This window comes from Acanthamoeba castellanii (genome assembly GCF_000313135.1).
Source record: "Acanthamoeba castellanii str. Neff unplaced genomic scaffold scf7180000084095, whole genome shotgun sequence".
In the NCBI taxonomy this organism is placed as follows: Eukaryota; Discosea; order Longamoebia; family Acanthamoebidae; genus Acanthamoeba; species Acanthamoeba castellanii.
Window position 1 is genome coordinate 30622 of NW_004457422.1, and position 21372 is coordinate 51993.

The window sequence follows — 21372 nt, forward strand, 5'->3', positions numbered from 1 at the left end:
GTTAGTTCTGGGCAGCAGAGCAAAACCTCCAACAACAACCCCAACCACCCACCCGCCTGGAAGAAGAAATGGAAAACAGCACAACCGCCGCCACCAGCCAACCCGTGGACCACCACCAGGACAAGCTGCGTGTGCGGGACCTCTACAAGGAACTGGGCGAGGCCGGCCTCCAGGCCATCTCGCAGGAGTTCTACGACCGGGTCTATGGTGAATAATGCTCCGAACACACTCTATGTTTGCAGTCTAGTCTTGCTGACACAGGCCATGTGTAATGTGACGTCATCGACACATTAATGTTTCTTCAGCTGATGACGAGGAGCCGTGGTTCCGGGACATGTTTGTGGTGACGGCCGCGACGCCCAAGGACCTGGCGGTGTTCTCCCAGCTGAGCTTCTTCGTGCAGCGTTTCGGCGGCGACCCCTACTACGGCGGCCTCCAGAAGGACTCCACCTTCATCCGCGAAGTCCACAGCCACTTCCGAGTCACTCCGCGCGTACGCCCTGTTCGCACCGCACACGCGCACACACACCCTTCTGATCTTGTTGTGCGTGTGCGTGTGCGTGTGCGGTCACATGTGTGCGGTGCGAACAGGGCTACGAGCGGTGGATGCATCACATGAAGAACACGCTGGGCGTGGTGGACCTGGGTCCGAGAGGGGACGAGGTGCGCGAGGTGCTGCTGAACTACTTCTCGGCCTTTGGGAAGTCGACCATCAACGCCAAGAAGGACGACGAGGAGGGCGAGCTGCGACCGCGCACCTTGTCCAACGAGGTCCCCACCGACAAGAAGAAGAAGAAGCAGAAGCAAAAGGCAGAGAAGGAAAAGAAGGAGAAGAAGGAGAAGAAGGAGAAGAAGACAAAGAAATCGAGCAAGAAGGACAAGAAGGGCGACCAGTGAGGAATGAATACAGTGCAAGCACATTCTATAGATTATTAAATTATAATCCAACACGCAGCGGCAGCCAAGCCTTATGGGCGGATGCACACGATGGAGGATATGGCTCGTTCGCAGGTGAAGCGCGGGTTGTCGCTGCACTCGTCCGAGGGAAAGTTGACCACCACCCCATTCTCCACCATCTGCGCGCTACCGCCTTTGTACGCGCATGAGCGTGTTAGCAATGGTGCGTGTGCGGTGGTGCGTGTGCGTTACGCGTGTGTTGTGTGTTGTGTGTTGTGTGTTGTGTGTTGTGTTGTATTGTGCGTACCGCCGTCGAGGTTGATGGCGTTGACAGCCCCGAGCGAGACGAGGATGTTGGCAAAGCTGTCGAGGTTGACGCCGCGCTGCCCGGTCTTGCCGTTGACCAGGACCAGCATGAGCCGCCCGAGACGATCGTGGCCGATGCTGTGGCGCGCCGACGTCACAGTCACGAACGAGCCGCCCGTCTCCTGCACCGAGAGGTCCTCCAGCCGCGCCGACTGGGCCACGTAGTTGCGCCCGTCGCGCACGAGCCACACGACGCCGGCCACCAACTGCGCCCAGTCCGTCTCGTTGCCACGCGACACGTCCTCCGCCCCAAAGTAGCCCACCCCAAAGCTGCCGTCCTTTCTCAGTCCAAAGTTGGCTGTGTGCGTTGCCGTGTAACCAGCCTAGTCAGCATTTTAAACTCCCAGTGTGGCGGGATTGGCCACGCTTAATAGAGAGAGCGAGCTGATTGGAACGCACCGTTGTGGCGCCCGGTGTTCTGGATGACGACGCCGTCGGAGATGAGGTTGCCCAGACAGGCCCCGGTCCGCGTGTTGAAGAAGCCCGCATTGCTGGCCACCCTGCACCCTACCTGCAGGGCCGTCGCCGACACCTTGCTCCTAGCGCCACAGCCCTGCAATGGCTCATGTAAGCATGACACCACAAACACACACACACACACACGCACTCACCAACCGCGAAAACATGCGACGCCGCAAATTGACACGACACACGACACACGACGCACAACACACCACACACGACACGACACGCACGCACACACACAGCACACACGACGCACGACGCACGACACACGACACACATAGCGCAAACGAACGTACGCCCTCGGGAGGCTGCACGGAGAAGTGAAGGTGCGGGTTGGCGATGTAGAAGACGTGGCCAAAGGCTGTTGACCCGTCGTGCAGCCGCTCGGCGAAGCGCCTGGACTCCACGTCGGGGTGGGCGCCCAGGTACTTGGCCGCCCACGCCGCCTCGTCTGGGCCGACCGGGGCCGGCGGAGCAGCTGGGGGCGAACCGGGAGTCCAGCCGGGCGGGTAGAAGATCTCGTGGGTGTTGTTGACCTCGGCCGCGGGTGGTCCGTTGCGCTTGCCGAGCGTCAAGCCATGGACCAAGCGCTCGACGTGGTTCATGTCGTGTAGGAGCTGGTCCCGCGTTTTGACGGCCGGGCCCCAGCCACCTCCCACGATGTCTTCGTCGGCGTAGGGCCGAATATCGGCCTCGAGAGCGCTGCTGGCGAAGGAGGCGGAGAAGAAGAAGAAGAAGAAGGTGCAGAGGAAGAGGATGCGTAGTGGGACCACCATCTTGGCTGGCAGTGTGAGCTGGATGTTGGTGGGGCAGCTTGGGGAAAAAAAGGTAGAACTGGAGCTCAACGACCTCGGTTGGCGATTACCGCGCTTGCCTTAGCCGGTGAGAGATCTTGAGTTGGACGGTACGGGCCCTCTTCAATGGGCTAAAAGGTACTGAAAATTGGGCTGAAGGCGAGACTGAAAAGAGATCAAGAACCAAAAGAAACAAAGAAAATGACAACTTCGGCCAAAGAAAATCGGTTGCAATGCGAGCAATTTTGAAAACAAAAAAGGGAAAGAAGAGTTCTTGCAAACGAAAACTGGGAGGAGGTGAAACCGTTGGGCTACGAGGGCTGGGCCAATTGGGAGAAGCCTGGGGGACGAGGCGCGTTGAAGCGAAACTCGCGTACGTGGCTGTCGACTCGCCCCGAGCCGGTGAAGAGCGACGCGCCATCAAACTTGACACACCATGCTGTGTCCTCTGCGCGTGCCGGTGGGGGAGTAGTGTTAGCCCATCCCGTGGAAAAGGGAGAGGGAGGGTACTTACTGAGTGCAATGCAGGAGATGGGCTCACTGCCCTCAATGGGCCACACGCGCGCAGTGTTATCTCCCGAGCCTGATACGATCTTGTAGTCGTCGATCTGGAGCGCCACCTGCGCGACGATTCGAAATTCAGCCAAGAGCTGCATAGATGCACTAGTATAATATAGCACGTGCGTGCGCGTGCGATGTGAGTCGTTGTTGACGTACCACGCCGAGCGAATGCGCATTGAGGACACGAATCAGACCGTGCGTGTGTCGGTCCCAAACGGTGATGCTGTGATCTCGGCTCCCTACAACTGCACAAAGGAAAGAAAAGAAAGGGAGGAAAAGGAAAGAAGGTTAGTGGCAGGGCCACTTCAAAAGTTTGAAGCGACCGGCTCAGCATCAACGTTGGAGGCGAACCTATCCGCTGCTCGTCGAACGCGACGGCCATGTGCCAGTCCGAGTGCGTGTGTATGGTACAGAAATTGGCCGCCTCCTGCTGTGTGCGCAGGTCGAACATTCTAACGCATCGATCCGCGCCCACACTGTTCGCGACACGACACGACACGACACGACCAACGACACGACCAACGACACGACCAACGACACACGGTCACGACCTCCCGAAGATGACCTGGTGGTGGAAGTGATGTGGTGAGACGGAGGGCACCGACCTGATAACGACGGACTCCTCGGGACTGTACTGCAGACCGAACACGATGCCCGCGTGGGACGTGTGGGCCTTGCCCAGAATGCCCTTCTCCACGCCCCGCTCGACGTCCCACACGCGCACGCTGTGATCATACGAACCGGACACTGCAGTGTTGGGTAGAGAGGGGGAGGAGGAATGCAGCCTCACCTTAGCGAGCGCACTCCCTGTCGACTCACCTCGCCCCACTGAAAGCCGCACCTATTGTCGAATCGTGATACTGCAGGCATCGCACTCCTTTCCTGCGTTGTGGCACAAGGAGGGTAAAGAAATCAATAAATCAATAAATGTCTATTTGTTTTCATGTGAATAAATAAATAAATAGCTATAAATGCTTAAAATAGTAAATATCAAACGTACTCGTGTCCCTCCAGCGTGTGGACGCACGTGAAGGCCTGGTTTCGGTCGAAAATTTTGATGGTGTTGTCGTCGCTCCCTGTTGGTTGGTTATATTATTTTTGCGGTGGGGCCAAAGCAACACTGAGCGCGTGGGAGGCTGGTACCTGACACGAGGAGGCCCTTGCGATAGGCCAGGCCGTGCACGATGCCCGTGTGTTCGCGCAACGTGAAGAGAGGCTCCGGGGATGCGGTCGCCGGGCCATCACGCGGCCACACCTACGCAACACCGCACACGCACACGCATGAGTGCGCATTATTGGAGGGGAGGGATCATTGCAGAGAACGATGCACCTTGATAAGCTGATCCTCGCCTCCAGAAACGACGAAGTCGTCATCAAAGTCCAGCGCACGGATCGCCACCCTTGGGTGCCAACAACACATTTAGCACTCGCACAATTTTTTTTTAATGAAAAAAACAAACAAATATAAACACAAATACAAATACAAATATAAATAAATCAAAATTGTAAAGCAAAATGATTGCAGAGGAGAGCACGCACTCGTGTTGGCCGCGAATGCGGCTAGTGCAGTGGGAGGGGATGCTCATTGTGGAGGAGGGCGACCCGGGTGACCCGGGCGGCCACGGCTCCATCCAGGCCTGCTTGAGCGTGGACCGCAGCATGAGTGCGTGCCGCCATGTGCCCGCACTCCTCTTTGAGGGACCAACACAACAACTCCAAGGTCAGCCGCACACGCACACAACACACACAACGCGCACAACTGCACACAACTGCACACGAAAGCTTGAAAGGGGAAACGAACCAGCGCGCTGGGCGAAGGTCTGGCATGTGCGGCGAAGTGGACCTGGAGTCGCCCCACATCCACTTCCATTTATTCGTTGCTCATAATTACGAGCAAAGGGAGCGAAGGGGGGGGGAAGGTGAAGGTGAGAGTAGTACTTTCCACAGAGCGTCGTCGTCAGCAAGGCTGCGCAGGAGGCGACACACAAGAGGCAGCGTCCAACCGAGCTCCCTCGGCGGCAAGAAGCTCAGTATGTGAACCAACACCTCCTCGGGCAGCTCCCACAGCATTCTTGGTCTGTGTCGCTCTTTTGTTTTTTCCCTTTTCTATTGCTATTTTCTTTCTTTATTTCATTCACTGTTCTTCTGGAGATGAGGTGCTGTTGGAGTCCTCCTTGGCAAGGACAACAAGCAACAACAACACTTCCAGAAGGGTGGGGAACAGAAGGCAGAAGGGTTGGGCAAAGGTGAGTGTTTGAGCGGAGGCATTTTAAGGAAAATTAGGTGGAAATGGCCAAAATAAGCTTCGGTGGCCGGTTTTAACCGGGATTGATTGTACAGTCCTGCTCGGTGGCTCTGGGTCTGGCACAACACAAAAAGAGCGAGAACACAGGCCTCCATCTTCTTTTCGTGCGACCAATCGTCTCGGCCGGCTTCATTCATCGAAACTAAGAAGCTCTTTGGAGACTCGCCCGGGAAGGTGGAGTGAATTGAACGCGAAATCGATTTAATTGATCAATTTGCGATTCGTGAAGAGGAATAAGGAATGAGTTCTCGAAGGAGTGTGCTGGATGAGAGTCCAGCATTCGATCCGTCGCTGCATCGACCCATGATGCCAGCGGGACGCTCGGGTAGCCTCACCTTCGTTAACCTGAGCTCGGCCTCATGTACGCGTTTCCTCCTCCATCTCCAAAGCAACGCGGCATCATTTCTTTTTACTCTTTTTTTTTCCACTTCTTACATTCTTTCCCATGCATCTTCACCACACCTCCTCTGCTTGCCCTCCATTTAATATTCTTTTGCTCTAATCACTTCTTCGCATTCTCTCTCCCCCCATCTCGATGGCTCTACACGCGCAGCTCTGTTTTCGAACCCATCGCCTCCCGTCTCAGGTGGCGGGCCACCGCTCTCGGGCGGGGGTATGATGGCGCCCATGTCTGGCGGCGGTGGGGCCATGATGGCGCCCATGTCGGGAGGCAGCAGCATCGGCGGCATGCCGCCCCTGATGCCCAACGTCGTCTCGCCCGCGGGACATCATCCACACCACCACCACCACCAGGCGCAGGCCGCCTATCCGCAGCAGGCCAGCCCCATGGGCTCCTGGGGCTTCCCGACCAACGCGGCCACCTCCCTCCAGGCCCCACTCCAGCCCGCCGTCCTTCATCAGCCTCATCAGCCGCACTCCCAGCACCACCAGCAGGGGATACCAATGCCGATGCAGCCGCAGCCCGTGTACCAGCCCCAGCAGCAGCAGCACCCGTCGATGCAGCCGCAGGCGCCGTTCTCGCTGGGCGGCCCGCCCGGCTCGCAGGGACCGTACGGTCACCACCTCCCGAGCCCGCTCCAGCCGACCCCCGTCGGCGGGCACCCGGCGGCGGCGGCCGGGTGGAATGCTACGGCGGCGCAGCACCAGCAGCACCTGGCCTATGGTGGTAGCGGTGGACTGCACTACGCGTCGCCGCCGACCTCGCACGGCAGCGGCGGCTCGCCCTCGCACTCCTCGTACTCATCGCCGCCCTCGTCGACTTCGTCGTCGTCCACCACTTCGCCCTCGCCCTCGCCCTCGTCCACGTCGACAATGATGGCCAGCGGCGTCGGCTTCGGCTATGGAGGCGGCGTCGGCGTCGGTGTCGGGAGCGCTGGCGGCGGTAACGGCTCGTTCAGGCTGGACGAGGCGCAGGAGCGGATGCGACAGCAGCACGAGCAGATCAGGGCCGAGGAGCGCCTCAAGCAGCAGCAGCTCCACGTCAAGATGCTGCAGGAGGAGCAGCAGCGACATCTGCGCGAAGAGCAGGAGCGGGAGCGGATCGAGGCGGAGAAGCGCAAGGCCGAACGCGAGGCGCTGCGGCAGGAGGAGGAGCGCAAGCGGCTCGAGGCCCAGCGGGAGCAGGAGCGGCAGCAGGAGGCGCTGCGCGCCGAGCAGATGCGCATCTTCGAGGAGGTCAGGCAGGCCCAGCTTCGGCAGCAGCATGAGCAGGAACTGCAGCACCAGCGACAGCAGCAGGAACAGTTTGAGCAACAGCAGAAGATGATACAAGTACGCACCGCACCACACCGCACGACACGACACACAAACAACGCACAACACAATAACATAACGTTTCGTGTGCCACAGGAGCAACAGCGACAGCAGGAACAGCTGCGCCTCGAACGGATCCGCTTCGAGGAGGAGCAGAGGCGCGAGGAGGAGGCCGCCCGGCTGCAGCAGGAGAGGGTCAAGCAAGAAGAGGTACCCACGCCGAAGCCTTTCCCCTGATGGACCATCAATGACCTTCTTCTTCTTCTTCTTCTCTGGGCGTAGGAACGGAAGCGACAGGACTTGCTGCGTCAGGAGCAGCTGAGGCAGGAGCAGTTCGCCCTGGAACAAAAGAGGCGCGAGGACGCCCTGCAGGAGAAGCGAAGGCAGGAGCAGCTGCTGCTGGCCCAGCAGGAGAAGCTTCGCCGTGAGCAAGAAGAGTACCCAACGCCCGCCCGCCTGTGTGTCGTCGTGTCGTCGTGTCGTCGTGTGTGTGGTGTTGACGAAGCGAGGCGCGACAGAGTGGAACAGGAGAAGCTCAGGGCCGAGCAGCGGCTCAACAGCGAGCGAATGCAGCAGGAGAAGGAGCGGCTGGCGGAGGAGGTGCGGCAGCAGCAGGAGCGGCTGCGGCTCGCCCAAGAGGAGATCCAGCGCGAGAAGGAGAAGATGGCCATCGAGCTCATGCGCGAGCAGCAGCGGATTCAGGAGGAGCGACAGCGGCTCCAGGCCGAGCACGAGAAGCTGCGGCAGGAGCGCATGGAGCGCGAGCGCCTCGAGGAGGAGAGCCGCGTGCGGCACCAAGAGCGCGTGCGGCAGCACCAGGAGCAGCTGGCGCGGCAGCAGGAGGCCATCCGCCAGCAGCAGCAGCAACAGGTGGCCCACCTGCGCCAGCAGCAGGAGCAGATGATGCGGAGCCAGGCCCAGGCCCAAGCTCAGCCCCAGCCCCAGCCCCAGCCCCAGGTGAGCCGAACCCAGACGGCTCCGATTCTCTCCCGGCGGCCCACGCCCCAGGCGCCCCCCGTGCCCACGGTACGCGCCCCAATTTCTCTCATTCTCGAGCACGTTGCAAGCATCGTAGATCGGAGCTAAAAATTGAAATCATGTTCTTTTTTATGTCCGAAACAGAACGCGAGCTCGTGGTCGCCATTCGGACCGACGTCGGCGGCGGCCGAAGAGCGGCCCGGAGAGATGAAACCCCGGCCACGCGCCTCTGTGGGGAGCGCCATACTCTCTCGCCCGCCGCCGCACGGCAGCGGCACGGGCTCCCCGAACAAGGCCTCCACGCTGGACAGCCCGTTTGGCGGCACTTCTGCTGCCGGTGGCGGCGGCGGGGGCGGCAGGGGCGGCAGTGCCATCCACCAGCGTCCGATCTCGCCGCCGAACGCGGCCCAACAAGTCACGCGGCACCCGCGGAAGCCCAGGCACCCGGGCGCGCCGGCGCCGATCGGTGCGCTCCCCGGCAGCCAGGAGCGACAGATCCAGGCCGACGCGATGGCGTCGTACGAGGCATACGCGGCCGAGATCGCGCGCAAGCACCGGGTGTCCGACCGCGCCGAGATCATGACCGCCGACACCATGTTCGACTCCTCGGCGTTCGAGAACAAGCTCGACCTTTATGAGGGTATTGTTACATCACCATCATCACCACCACCATCGCCACTTCTCAGTTTGAGATCGGCTGACGTGCTTTGTGCCCTGATTGGTACCGCAGACCACAACGAGCAGCGGAGCGCGTATTACGATGACAGCAGCGATGACGAGAACGGCTTCTACAACGGCAACAAGCGGAGCGAGACCAACCCGCCGCAGCCTCGCAGCGGCTCGATCCTCGGTGTCCGAAGCCCACAGGTACAGTACAGTGCCAAGTGGTCACTCTGTATCCCGTCATACTGATAGGGCTGAACACACACGTCACACACACACACACGACACCACACACACACACACACACACACACACACACACACACACACACACACACACACACACACACGATTGGGTGCCAACAGCAGCAGCAACCGGCGGGCCGCACGTTGATCTCCCACAAGACCGGACCCGCCGCGACCTCGGGCAGCGCAGTGCCCCCGAAACGCGTGCCCAAGCCCATCGTCGCCCTCCGGTACATTCCTCACGTTCCCCTCCTCCTTGGCCCACGCCATCGTTCTGACCACTTTGCTTTTTCTTCCTTTCTTTTCCTTTTCTTTTCTTCTTTAGAACGGGACCGGCCGGCGCCCCGTCGCACTGGGAGAAGGACGCCGGCGTAGTCAAGGCCAAGGACATACCGGGGGCACGGCCCCTGCCCTGTGTCCCGGGCGACCACAACAGGCGACGCAGCACGGGTTCAGCCGAGGGCGAGGACGGTGACGACGATGACAATAACAACGAAAGTACGACCCTCATTCACCTCATCGTCCGCCTCAAGGCGATGGTCCAACACACGACACGAATTTGTCATCAATGTGCAGAGAATGAAGGGAACGCGGAGAAGAAGGGCGGCCTGCGCGCCCTGGTAAAGCACCACACGGGTGCGCTCAAGCGTTCCCCTCGTGCGCCCATCTACAACGACACCGAGCAGCAGCCGCCACCGCAGCAGCACCCGCGCAGTGCCGGCTTTTCGCATCTCAACGCCTCCGTCGACAGCGCCCACGCCCTCATCGAAGAACTTCAGGTACTGTGTCGTGTGTGTCGTGTCGTGTGTGTCGTGTGTGTCGTGTGTCGTGTCGTAGAATTGAGTGCAGTGTGTGTCGTATCGTGTGCGGTTGTTGATCCTGTCCCGTGCTTCAGGAGGTGACGGGCCACAAGGAGGAGGGACAGCCCCGCTCGGCGCCCCTGCCGCGAGCTGTGAGGCAGCTCCCGACGCCATCGCACACGTCGCCACCACCGGCCACGCCTCCCCGCAGTGCCAGCAAGTCCCTCCCGCCCGTGCCGGTCAAGAACCCTCCCACCGCTGGTACAGTCAGCTCCGCACCACCCTCGTCGTGTGTGCCGCGTGTGTAGCAGTTGTCGCGTGTGCCGTGTGTAGTCAGTCGACTGACCCAACAACACTTGCAGCCGGGCGACAGTTGCCGCCGAAAAAGGCCCCGCTGCCGCCCGTACCGCGTAAGGCTCTGTCGCGAGAGGAAGCAGCGCTCATTTTCCAAACCAGATGGCGCAGCTCGCGCATGCGTCGACAATACACCCAAATCAGTGCGTTCACCCACCTTTCACGCAGCACACGCGACACGCACACGCGACACACGCCTCCGCATACGACTTTCTCGCTTATCCACACACAGCACTGCGCACACGCGTGGCTCGCGAAATCTATTCGTCCGAGCTGGTCTACGTCCAGAGTCTGGGCGTCACGATCGACGTCTTTTTGAAGCCTCTGCGAAGGGCCGCCGAGCAGAGCAAGCCGATCATTTTGTCAGCCGACATCGCGTCGGTGTTCGGCAACCTGGAGGAGATCTACGCCTACCACCTGCAGATGGTCTCCAAGCTCGAGTCGCGCATCACCCGGTGGAACATCGAGACCCAGATCGGCGACACCTTTTTGGACATGGTACGCCGCACTTCATTCATTCATTCATTCATTCATTCGGTCGTCTGCTTACAACGAAACACGACACGACACGACACGACCAACGACACACAGAAACAAGACTTTATCATGCTGTACAGTTCATACATAAACCACTACGACCAGGCCCTGGAGACGATCGGGCGATGCAAGGACCTCAAGACGTGGCGGGCCTTCATCCAGCGCTGCAACCAGCACCCCGAGTGCGGCGGCCTCTCGCTCGAGTCGTTCCTCATCCTGCCCGTGCAGAGGGTCACGCGCTACGTCATCCTCCTCCGGGTACACGCCAGCCGCCACATTAAATGAAACCCGTCGCAATGACGGCGACCGCCACCTTAACGGCGCGAGGGCTGACCCCGCTTTGCGTGGCGGTGAGCAGGACCTGCGGCAGAAGACGCCGGAGAACCACGTCGACTACCAGAACATCAACGCCGCGCAGACGTACATGGACAACATCTGCTATCAGGTCAATGAGAACAAGCGTAGCGCCGAGAACCTGAAGAAGCAAATGGACGTCCTTGCGTACGCCCACCCTCTCCGCACCACACGCACACGCACACGCACACGCACACGCACACGCACACGCACACGCACACGGTGTCACACTTATCAATATCGCCTCTCACGTGTCTAGGTCGTTGCAAGCAAAGATGAAGCCCAAGGACATGGTGCGAGACCTGGTCGATCAGAATCGTGTGTTCGTCAAGCAGGTGGTGGTCACCCTCTATGATCAGGACAGCGACAAGAGACGCGAGGTGCGCACACCATGCACCACACACACACACGACACACACACACACGACACACGACACACGACACACGACACACGACACACGACACACGACACACGACACACACACACACACACACACAGAGCCAAGTGCGACGCGAATGCTCACCTTTCTATCTTCTGTGTTCTATTTCTTTTTGGTTGTTGTTTTCCCACAGGTGTGCTTGTTTGTGTTCAACGATCAGCTGCTGGTGACGAAGGGCGACATCAAGAAGGACCGCTTCCAAATCATCGCCAAATTCACGCGCGACGACATCAACTTCCGCCTCGAAATCATGGCTGACACTGACGGTTCGGTCCCTGTGCGCCATGTGTGTCGTGTTGTGTATGTAACGCTGTCGTGTTGTGTGTTGCTTCAACTTACATGGGTTGCGTTGTGCAGACTTCATGGGACAACAGATAAAGAACGCCTTCGTGCTGCACACGCCACGAGTGTCCTATCTCTTCTTCTGCATCTCGGCCGAGGAGCGCAATCTTCTCTTCGAGCAGATAAGGTCCATCTTCAGATGATCGACTCGTCATCTTCATCTCCTCCTGCAACACTCCACCAGAGATACGAGATAAAAGTAAATAATTTATACTGTCACGAATAAACCAACCAGAGAATGACCACAACAACCAACAACACCCAACTGGGTTCCCAGTTGGCAAAAAGCAGAAGTTATAATCATTTGTTGTGATTAAAACTGTTGCAGATAGCAATGGAGATGACACGTGCACCAGGTACTTGTCCAGGTCCTGACAACCGGTAGGCAGGTCCGGTTGCGGGAGGAAATCTGGTTTACCGCCTGCGGCGATTAGTTTGTTGCTCCAACACAGCTCCTGCCAATCACTGACCAGTTTAATTTCAAATGCGCTTGGGTCACACCAATGGGGTCGTGTGATTCACTCTGCCCGTCAGGCAACCGGCTTGTGATTGTTGTCTCCCGTGACCTAAACATCATCGTGCTCATAATTGGTCACTTTGAAAACAAGCACAGTTTACTTCATCTCCGATTGGCCCTTGGTTTCTTTGGTTGTGGGTGGATCGGACTCCGTTCCACCTAGACCGCACCCAATCCGCGTCACTCCGGCCCACCTCCTCCACCCCATATAACCAGACTTAGTTGGTCGTGTTCCAGCATCAGTACCCCAACACAACAAACATCAACAAACCACCACAACAACTATCATCAACATCATCATGAAGTTGTGCACCGCGTTCGTCTTCTTGTGTGTTGTGGGCACTGCGCTGGCCGCCACCACGCTCAACCTCAACAGCCAGCTGAAGGGCAGCCTGGTGGAGGGCTCCCAGCAGTACACCTTCTCCTACTCGCACGACACCAGCTCCAAGTACCAGTTCATCTACGTGCTGCCCGAGCTGAGCACGGACGCCGACCACCCGGTGGTGACCATCGACAAGACCAACGTGCTCGACTTCCAGGCCAACATCCAGTGCTCGGCGTCGGCCAGCTCGAGCGAGAGCCAGGTCAAGTGCGCCTACTCGTTCCAGGGCTGCGTGAAGACGACCGAGCCCGAGCTCTACACGATCACCGTCAAGCCGCCGGGAGTTGCCACCACGGCCAACCTCAACTTCACCATCGGCTCGCTCAACGTCGCCGCAGGCCTGAGCGCCTCGGTCAAGGCCCTCACCAAGCAGACCACCTGCTGCGGCTTCGGTGGTGCCTCGTGGCACTACGTCAAGGCCTCGGGCGCCGAGGTCATCAACTCTGTCTCGCTCACCCTCACCAAGGGCTCCCTCAGTACGCCCCCCTCCCTCCTTCTTCTACGCTTTAGAATGGTTGAGTAGAACATGTCATCTCATTGTTATGTTGATGTTGTGGTTTGATTCGGTGTAGCCACCTCGACCCTGAGCTCGGGCACTGCGGCTCTGACCAAACTCCTGCCCCCCGGCATCTTCGTCATCCCCGACACCAGCTTGTGCTTCGACCTCAGCCTCGCCAGCCTGCTCAAGCTCGGCAAGGACATCACCAACTACGCCAAGGCTCTCACCAAGTTCAGCGTGTACGTCGCGTCGCTCCTCCTTCTTGCACTCCCACCATTCCCGAAATTCCCGTCTCATTTTATCTCTCCTGTGCAACCAATCAAAACCTCATTAGTGACCTGTCGGCCGACTCCGAGACCAAAACCCTGAAGGTGAACCTCGACAGCAAGGTGGCTCTGCCCGGCGTCAGCTACTGGGTGCTCGTGGTGCCCAACTCCGACAGCAGCGCCGAGTACTCCATCTCGACCGAGATCTCGGGCTCCAGCACCAGCTCGGCTGCCTCCCTCTCCACCCCCTTCAGCGCCCTCTTCTAAAGAAGGAAGCCCTCACTGGCCGCGGCTCGGCCCACTGTGGCCACCGCCCGTGAATTATTTCTTTATTTATTTGTGAATTTATTTGTAATAAACTCACATTTGGCATAACTAATTCTTCTTGAAGCAATCCTTCTTTTCTTTGAATAATAATAATAATAATCATCATAATAATAAACTGTGCTTAAGAGTGAGAGTAATGGGTGATTCATTTACACGTTCCACACGATGGTGGGGAAGCAGTCCTCCTCAACCTCCTTGGGGAACGTCGACTCGCCGCTTCGCCATCGAGGCTCGAGCTCGCGCAGCTGCTCCAGGTAGAGCTTGTGCGGGTACACGATCGGACGTCTGTGGACGTGTGCGCACGCGCCGATGTGTAAGCACCACCGTACAACGCCACCGAAAAAAAAAAAAAAACAAACAAAAAAAAACAATCACCACATGGTGGCAAGACTTGCGCACCGCTCCCGGACTCGGTCTACGGCGTCCTTGAGGCTGTAGTTCTCGTACTTGACCAGGTAGGCGATGACCTGGCGAGAGAGACGAGAGAAAGGAGTGGTCTGAGTGACGTTCGCGGATGAAAGAAAAGAGAGCTTTCATGGGTCCAGCGTACGACGGTGGGAGATCGGTTGACGCCCATCTGGCAGTGGACCAGCACCTTGGCCTCGCGCTCCTTCACCAGCTCTGTCTCCACCAACGATCAGCTGAGCCACACGCACACGCGCAAACGATCGCACGCACACGCACACGCATACGCACACGCACACGCGCAAACGATCGCACACGCACACGCACACGCACACGCACACGCAAAGGCTGATGGTGAGTACGAAGGAACTCGAAGCAGGACGTGAGCTTCTTGTCGAGCTTGTCAGTGCCATAGTCGCTCAGCGGTATGATCTCGAACTGGTCCTTAGGGATGTCGCTCGGGTAGCGGCCACCCACCACATTCAGCACGTGCGTGATGCCTGGTGAGGCCAACGCATGCTCACAGGTCAGCACCCAAAGTCATACGACAGACGGCACCACAGGGCACACGAACACCAGATGAAAGAAAGATGGTGATGCAGTGGAGGAGTTTGCGAGATTATCGGGGCGATTTGACAGCATACCCAAAGATTTGAGGTTGTCGCTGTCGAAGTAGTGATACTTGGAGCCCAGGTAGAGCCACGACAGAATCTCAGACGGACCCGACGCCTTCGTCTCCTCGATTTCGCCCTCCATCTCGAAGTTACAAACGGATGTACAAAATTTGGAAGAAACAAAAGAAAATTAAAACACAGGGGCCAAAGGGCAAAAGGGAAGGGAAAGCAAAAGGGAAAGTGACGCAGTGTATGACGTACGAGAAGAAGTTATGAGTAAAAGGATACGGCACGGTGGATTCCCGGGTGGTCGCCCACCCCAGTACTAACACCGCCTGGCGCAGCTTAACTTCGCTGTTCGGATGGGAAGCGGTGCTTTCTGCGCAGTATGGCCGTATCCATCAGGCATAGATAGGTCTCTCCATTCACATGCTACCGCCCGTGTAAATAACAATACAGGCGCTCGATAAGAGTCTTGTAATTGGAATGAGTACAATTTAAACCCCTTAACGAGTAACAATTGGAGGGCAAGTCTGGTGCCAGCAGCCGCGGTAATTCCAGCTCCAATAGCGTATATTAAAGTTGTTGCAGTTATCCAAGTGCGTTGTACTCCATTCCCCCAGGAATCCACCGTGCCGTATCCTCCTTTTGCTGCTTCTCTCTCTCTCTCTCTTCCTTTTTTTGCATGCTTCCACCCTACTCCTCTTAGCCTGAGCAACTATCACTTTAGTTGCATTGGCCATTGGTGTTTACGGGAGCCACCACCTGCCCACCCACCACACTGACTTCGAAATCATGATGTACTCATACTTGCCCACCTGCCCACCCAAGCAAGGAAGCAGGGATCAAGGTTGAAGTGAGGAAAACCACAAAGAAGAGGAGTGATGAACCTTGAAAGCCACAGAGAGCATTCACTACTTGGAGTGGAAATCCAGTTCAACAATGGTTCCTCTTTCTCATCTCCATAGCGTGCACACCACTTCGGGTTCCTGCCTGGCGGCCCGAAAGTGTGTAAAAATTCTCAGTATTTTCGCAGTTTTGAGATATTTAAACATATAAATGACTTGGAGTATGTTTGTTATTCATTACTCATGTTTAGCCGGCAGATGGAAGAGACGGAAATGAAGGCGTTAGTGGTGGTGCACGAGGTGCTGCCGGTGGAGGTCATGCAACACGTGCTGGGCATGCTCGACGTTCCGGACCTCATCCGTGCGGAAGTGGTGTGCTCCGCGTGGTGCGGCATCGCCGAGTCTGCGTGGCACTCTTTCGACAGCGCTTCAGTCGCTCCGCCCCCGCCCCCGCCAACGGTACCGCCCCCCAATTCTCAGTTTTTTTGTTATCTATTTTTGCATTCTACTAAAATAACAAAATAAAAAACGAGCAGGTGATTGGCGAAAGCACAGCGCCCAGGCAGCCAAGCGTCTGGCGGTACTCCGCCGCACGGACACCACCAACGAGGCGCGACTCAACCGACTCATCCGGTTCTTATCTTTCTCTCTGTCTCTTCTTCGTTCTTTGTCTTCGTTCTTTTTTTTAATGATCGGCTGACGTCAGCCGCCTGCCTACCAACCAGGTGGTGTTGTGCCACGGGGCACGATCGGGTGCTGCAGGAGCTGCTGGCGACGGAGCGCGACCGTATCAGTCCTGGCATGCTCAATTCAACGGGAACGGCCGGTGGTAAACAGCCCAAGGGCAAGGAGGACAGAAAACAGGTGGGCATCACGCCCATGCACCTGGCGGCGTCGTGCGGCAGTGCCGATGTGATTCGCCTCCTGATCCAGGCCGGCGCCGACGTCGACCCACTCTGTGGCAGCGCCAACACGCCCGTGGGGCTGGCCGTCACCAACGGATTCCTCGACGCTGCCGAGGTAAACTACATCTTTGCGTGTGTGGTGTGTGTCGTGTGCCATGTGTGCTGTGTGCTGTGTGTGCCATGTGCGCTGTGTGTGCCGTGTACGCTAACAGGGATCCGAAACAAGGTTCTGCTGCTACATGGCGCCAAGGGCAGTGGCGTTGCCGGATTGGTCAATCCGCGCCAGAAGAACAGCAAGACCAAGACCAAGCGAGTCAAAGGCCCTCTCTTCTTTCAGGCGGCCGCCGGCGGCCACGTCAAGGTTCGTTGACCCCACAGGACCATTCTCACACCGTTTTCATATAGAGAGATATATTTATTTGAATCTACACAAATATTAATTGATGAGATCGTGATGGTGATGATGTGGTGTTGATGAAGATCATGCAACTCCTGGTCGAGCAAGCGGGGGAGAAGGGACCGGCCCTGCCCGTCTCGGCGGAGAAGAACACGGGCAGGCTGGCCACGCACTTTGCCGCCGAGTACGGCCGCGTCGAGGCCCTGGACTACCTGTTACAGCAAGGCGTTGGTACGGCCCAGGCCCAACGTTGGTGCGCACCTCGACGCCACATCTCACGTGTGTGTGTGTGTGTGTGTTGTGTGTGTGTGTGTGTGTGTTGTGTGTGTGTGTGTGTGTCACCACAGACAAGGACGCCTTTTGTCGGTCCAAGCGCACGGCTCTCCATGCAGCAACGGTCAGTGACCAGCCAGCCGCAGTCCGGTTCCTGCTGGACCAGGGCGCCAAGGTCCATTTCACCTCGGCTGACGTCAGATCGCGCTTGGTACTCCTCGGCGCCTCCCTTCTTCTAACTCAACTCCACGCCCTTGTAGCACTAACGCGTGTATGAACGGTGGTGCATATGCGTTTGTGCGTGCGTGCGTGCGTGTGTGTGTGCGGTGTGCGTGTGTACGTGTGGTGTGTGCGTGTGCGTGTGCAGCCAATTCCGTCACCGCTGCATCAGGCTGCAGAAGCGCATAACGAGGTCCTCGTGCGTCTGTTCCTCGAGTTTGGCGTGGATATCAATCAACGGGAGGAGGGAGGTCGCACCCCGCTTCACGCTGCCATGGACCACGGTCCGGCAAGCCCGCGCTTCACCCGGCTGTTGCTCGATCTTGGCGCAGACGCGACTGCCGTCGACGATCGGGGACAAACCGTGTTCCACTACCTGTTCAATGTACGCCAACAGCACATCGACGGTCCACCCGTACACTCAACGAAACGTTTAGACTTGCTGACAATGAGTGTTGATGCATTGTTTACAGCAACCGGTGAAGTCGGCGACTGTGGAGGTGTGCCAATGCCTCATCGACGCTGGTGCTGATCCTGTGCTTGGCGATCCCTTCAGAGTATTTTGCCCCAGTTACACGCACACACACACGCACACACACACGCACACGCACACGCACACGCACACACGCATGCCGCACTCACAACTCACTAACCTCACCTACTGCGCAGCGACTGAGATTTTTCGGATTAGCGCAAGAAGGAATAGAGGTCATCCGTCTTCTGAAGCAGCACGGTGTTGAGGTGGATGGACCCGGTACGCGTCCATCCTCTTTGCCCATCATCAGCTGATGGTGGGACGCTCCATTTACTGACTGACATTGGTATCTTGTCTGTCTCGAAGATGTTGGTTCACGGCTCCTGTCGACGGCGGCGCAGAATTCGAAGTTTGTCCTGGAATTGATCGACCTCGGTAACATTAGGCCCACAGCAACACACCACTGCACGACAAAACGCACACGCACGACCGCACACGCACGACCGCACTATATACTTACTTTCTCGCTACATTGAAGGAGTTGAGCCATCAAGCGATGCGGAAAGGGCACACCTTCTGCGTCTGGCGCTGAATCGTGTTCGGTGGACGACCAGTCTGGGCCAAGCCGCCAGTTCCGAAGACGACAGGCTCATCAACCGCCTTCTCGAGGTACATCGAGCTCGCGCTCCTGCGTCTTGCTTCGTTCGCTGGAACTGAGATTGTGATCTGTAGCGGGGAATGCCTCGCTTTAGGACTCCACGGCCAGATCCTGCTCTGTTTAGTGTGAACCTCAATATGGCCAGCTACCTCGAGCTCTTGGTTCGGCACACACACACACACACACACACGCACGCACATCGCACACGCGCACGCACCCGCACACACTAAACTGTCGAGAATCCTAACAGTTGCAGCACGGAGCCGACATCAACGAGAGAGACAGCCGGGGCCACACCTTCTTGTACAAACAACTGAGGCTTCACGGCCCAATCAGCCCGAGACGAAGCAGTGGCTCGCATTCCTCATCGAAAGTACCAACCCAACACTCGATCTGATTGTGTGTTTCCATATCTCTGACCTTTTTCAACAACACCTTCGCACACACAACACAGAGGGCGCCGATCCTTTGTTGGTCGGGCCAGTGCCGCGCAAGTGGATTCGCGGCCAACGAACATCAGGGCAAGTGGCCGAGCTGCTCGAGTTTGTGGAATCGCTGGGCATCTCCCTGTCCGGTTTCTGAAACATGCAACGCCCCTAGTAACCTGCGGTGCAACACAATCAGCAGGGGCTGCTCCTGGTCTTGAGCAACGTTGGCTCTTTGGCGTAGTGGTAGCGCGTCGCTCTCGTAAAGCGAAGGTCGAGGGTTCAATCCCCTCAAGAGCCTTCATTTTTTGCTATGTTTGTTCCTTCCACCAACTCTGATTCTTGCCCTGTTGGGGCTCCCAGAGAGGGCAGAGAATGGCTGACTAGTCATTTTAAAACAGGAGAGGCACATAATATTACTGAAACAACAAAGAAGAAGATGAGATGTTGGGTGGAACACTGAGAGGAGGACCACTACTTGGTGGACAACTGGAGGCGTGAGAGGGTTTTCTTGGCCACCTTCTGCACGTTGGTCGAGCTGCTCTCCGTCGCCACCGACTGAAGCGAATCGAGGAGCGTTTCCTTGGCCGCCAGTCGCTTCTTGTACTCTGTGCGTTTGCGTGTCGTGCGTGGATGGGTGAGTGTCGTGTTTTTCCTGGCGAGACGCGCACAGGAAGAAGGGAGAGAGAAGTAATAGCATACTCTTGGACAGGTTCTTGATCGTTCGCACGGCCTGCTTCTGGAGTTCCTTGTTGGCCGGCCCCAGCAGCGGCGTCAGCGCCTCAACGCCCTCCTTCTCAATGAACTCTGCCGACAGCGCCTCTGCACCACCACAATTTCGTTGAATTCAAAAACCAAGTCATATTTAAATAAGTAAACAAACGATAATAACTACATATATTTATATATTACATACAAATATATAAATAATCATAAATTGAAGAAATAGAGCGTACTGTGCTTGGTGATGCCGACGATGGCTCGCAGGTTCTGCTCCTGGAGCTCCTCCGTCTCTCGGTCCTGGCCCCGCGCCTCCTTGAGGATGGTGACGATGGCCCCTGTCACGTTCTCCCGCGCAAAATCGGCGCCCATGTCCGTCTCCTTGTCGCCCACCAACGCCAGAATGTTCGCCACAGCACTCTGCGCGCAAATGAAGAAACGTGAGTGTTGTGCGTGTGTCGTGTGTCGTGTGTTGTGTGTATCGTGCGTGTGTCGCGTGCGTGTCGAACCAGAGCAGCGGTCTGGGTTCTCCTGTTGTTGTCGATGCGGTTGGTTGCGATCCCGAGTAGAAGAGCAAGCAGACCCTCCTTCACCGCGGCCTTTTGCACCTCAGCTGAGGACATCATACCACCACAACGCAGAACAAGTCAGAGTGCGCAGTGCGTGTCGTGTCGTGTCGTGTCGTGTCGTGTCGTGTCGTGTCGTGTCGTGTCGTGTCGTGCGTGCGCGGCGTGTGCGGCGTACCTTGCTTGTTGGTGATGTTGGTGAGGAGGCGACAGGCTTCGTATCGCTGCTCGCTCGAGCCAGACTTAAGGAGCGGCACAATCTTGAGCACTCCGATCTCTTTGGTGGCCTTCGCCTTGGCCTCGTCTGTGAATTGTTTGTTTTAAAGCGAAATGGTCAATAGAGACCGATGGTGTGCGTGGTGCGTGTCGTGTCGTGTCGTGTCGTGTCGTGTCGTGTCGTGTCGTGTCGTGTCGTGTCGTGTCGTGTCGTGTCGTGTCGTGCGGTGAGATGACACACAACGATGGTCGTGTGCACCGACAGACCGGCAAGGGGGTAGTGGTACGTACCGTAGCCGATGGAGATTTCGGCCATGATGGCGGTAGCCAGGGTCTGTATGCTCTGGTTGGGCGAAGCGAACAGCTTGGCCAGCACCAGGAACCACTTGGTCGCGATGGTCTCCTTGTTCTTGTCTGTGTGCGTGTGCGTGTGCGTGTGCGTGTGTTGTGTGTTGTGTGTTGTGTGTTGTGTGTTGTGTGTTGTGTGTTGTGTTAATACAAACCTATGACATAGTGCGTGTTCGGCAGCGCGCGCGCTTGTGCGTGTGTGCGGCAGCGTGTGTGTGCGGTGGGGTCCGTGTGCGTACCATTTCGGCTGAGCGAGAAGATCGTGTGGATGGCATATTTCTGTACATGTTCGCTGGGGTGCTTGCACGCCAGACCGAATAGGAACGCAAAGCTGCCCGGCTGAGCGCCCACGATCGCCGCGTACTTGTCCTCTATCGAAATGACTGAGCGTCAGTAACACACGCACACGCACATACCGCACACGCACACACCACACGCACGAGGGCGCGAGTTAGTTCGTGCGATAGCGGAAAACGCACCGATGGTGAGGTTGCAGAG

General features: G+C 57.5%; 7 protein-coding genes and 1 pseudogene across 7 annotated transcripts; 4 read left to right on the forward strand and 4 right to left on the reverse strand.

Annotated features, from left to right (window-relative positions):
* Window positions 1-68: 68 nt before the first annotated feature.
* On the forward strand, window positions 69-897 carry ACA1_020880 (protozoan/cyanobacterial globin family subfamily protein; the record flags this gene model as incomplete). Its single annotated transcript, XM_004338412.1, has 3 exons — window positions 69-207; window positions 306-493; window positions 592-897. 3 exons carry the CDS (start codon window positions 69-71, stop codon window positions 895-897), a joined length of 633 nt encoding a protein of 210 aa, XP_004338460.1.
* Window positions 898-968: 71 nt separating this feature from the next.
* On the reverse strand, window positions 969-2504 carry ACA1_020890 (annotated as a pseudogene).
* A 141-nt stretch (window positions 2505-2645) lies between these two features.
* ACA1_020900 (Fbox domain containing protein) lies at window positions 2646-5153 on the reverse strand (the record flags this gene model as incomplete). Its single annotated transcript, XM_004338413.1, has 12 exons — window positions 2646-2687; window positions 2900-2970; window positions 3037-3142; window positions 3240-3328; window positions 3435-3513; window positions 3685-3830; window positions 3925-3965; window positions 4084-4159; window positions 4227-4338; window positions 4414-4483; window positions 4623-4774; window positions 5022-5153. The coding sequence occupies 12 exons, from the start codon at window positions 5151-5153 to the stop codon at window positions 2646-2648; spliced, it is 1116 nt and encodes a 371-aa protein (XP_004338461.1).
* A 538-nt stretch (window positions 5154-5691) lies between these two features.
* Window positions 5692-11957, forward strand: ACA1_020910 (RhoGEF domain containing protein; the record flags this gene model as incomplete). The annotated part of the gene is made up of 17 exons (XM_004338414.1): window positions 5692-5713; window positions 5975-7119; window positions 7198-7311; window positions 7384-7538; window positions 7620-8127; window positions 8224-8719; window positions 8810-8946; window positions 9108-9217; window positions 9313-9485; window positions 9564-9766; window positions 9883-10048; window positions 10374-10639; window positions 10733-10936; window positions 11037-11179; window positions 11292-11412; window positions 11606-11738; window positions 11830-11957. The coding sequence occupies 17 exons, from the start codon at window positions 5692-5694 to the stop codon at window positions 11955-11957; spliced, it is 4224 nt and encodes a 1407-aa protein (XP_004338462.1).
* Window positions 11958-12630: 673 nt separating this feature from the next.
* On the forward strand, window positions 12631-13745 carry ACA1_020920 (uncharacterized protein; the record flags this gene model as incomplete). The annotated part of the gene is made up of 3 exons (XM_004338415.1): window positions 12631-13189; window positions 13286-13451; window positions 13547-13745. 3 exons carry the CDS (start codon window positions 12631-12633, stop codon window positions 13743-13745), a joined length of 924 nt encoding a protein of 307 aa, XP_004338463.1.
* Window positions 13746-13954: 209 nt separating this feature from the next.
* On the reverse strand, window positions 13955-14966 carry ACA1_020930 (dual specificity phosphatase, catalytic domain containing protein; the record flags this gene model as incomplete). Its single annotated transcript, XM_004338416.1, has 5 exons — window positions 13955-14090; window positions 14205-14272; window positions 14356-14426; window positions 14573-14710; window positions 14855-14966. 5 exons carry the CDS (start codon window positions 14964-14966, stop codon window positions 13955-13957), a joined length of 525 nt encoding a protein of 174 aa, XP_004338464.1.
* A 979-nt stretch (window positions 14967-15945) lies between these two features.
* ACA1_020940 (Ankyrin repeat and Fbox domain containing protein) lies at window positions 15946-19181 on the forward strand (the record flags this gene model as incomplete). The annotated part of the gene is made up of 14 exons (XM_004338417.1): window positions 15946-16131; window positions 16235-16305; window positions 16398-16711; window positions 16790-16938; window positions 17058-17205; window positions 17322-17458; window positions 17615-17851; window positions 17940-18023; window positions 18136-18220; window positions 18308-18376; window positions 18480-18610; window positions 18674-18760; window positions 18936-18972; window positions 19084-19181. 14 exons carry the CDS (start codon window positions 15946-15948, stop codon window positions 19179-19181), a joined length of 1833 nt encoding a protein of 610 aa, XP_004338465.1.
* A 317-nt stretch (window positions 19182-19498) lies between these two features.
* ACA1_020950 (Armadillo/betacatenin-like repeat domain containing protein) lies at window positions 19499-21255 on the reverse strand (the record flags this gene model as incomplete). The annotated part of the gene is made up of 7 exons (XM_004338418.1): window positions 19499-19632; window positions 19727-19846; window positions 19981-20164; window positions 20254-20357; window positions 20489-20614; window positions 20818-20940; window positions 21114-21255. Coding segments are annotated over 7 exons (933 nt in total), but the record flags the coding sequence as incomplete, so codon positions are not given.
* Window positions 21256-21372: the final 117 nt, after the last annotated feature.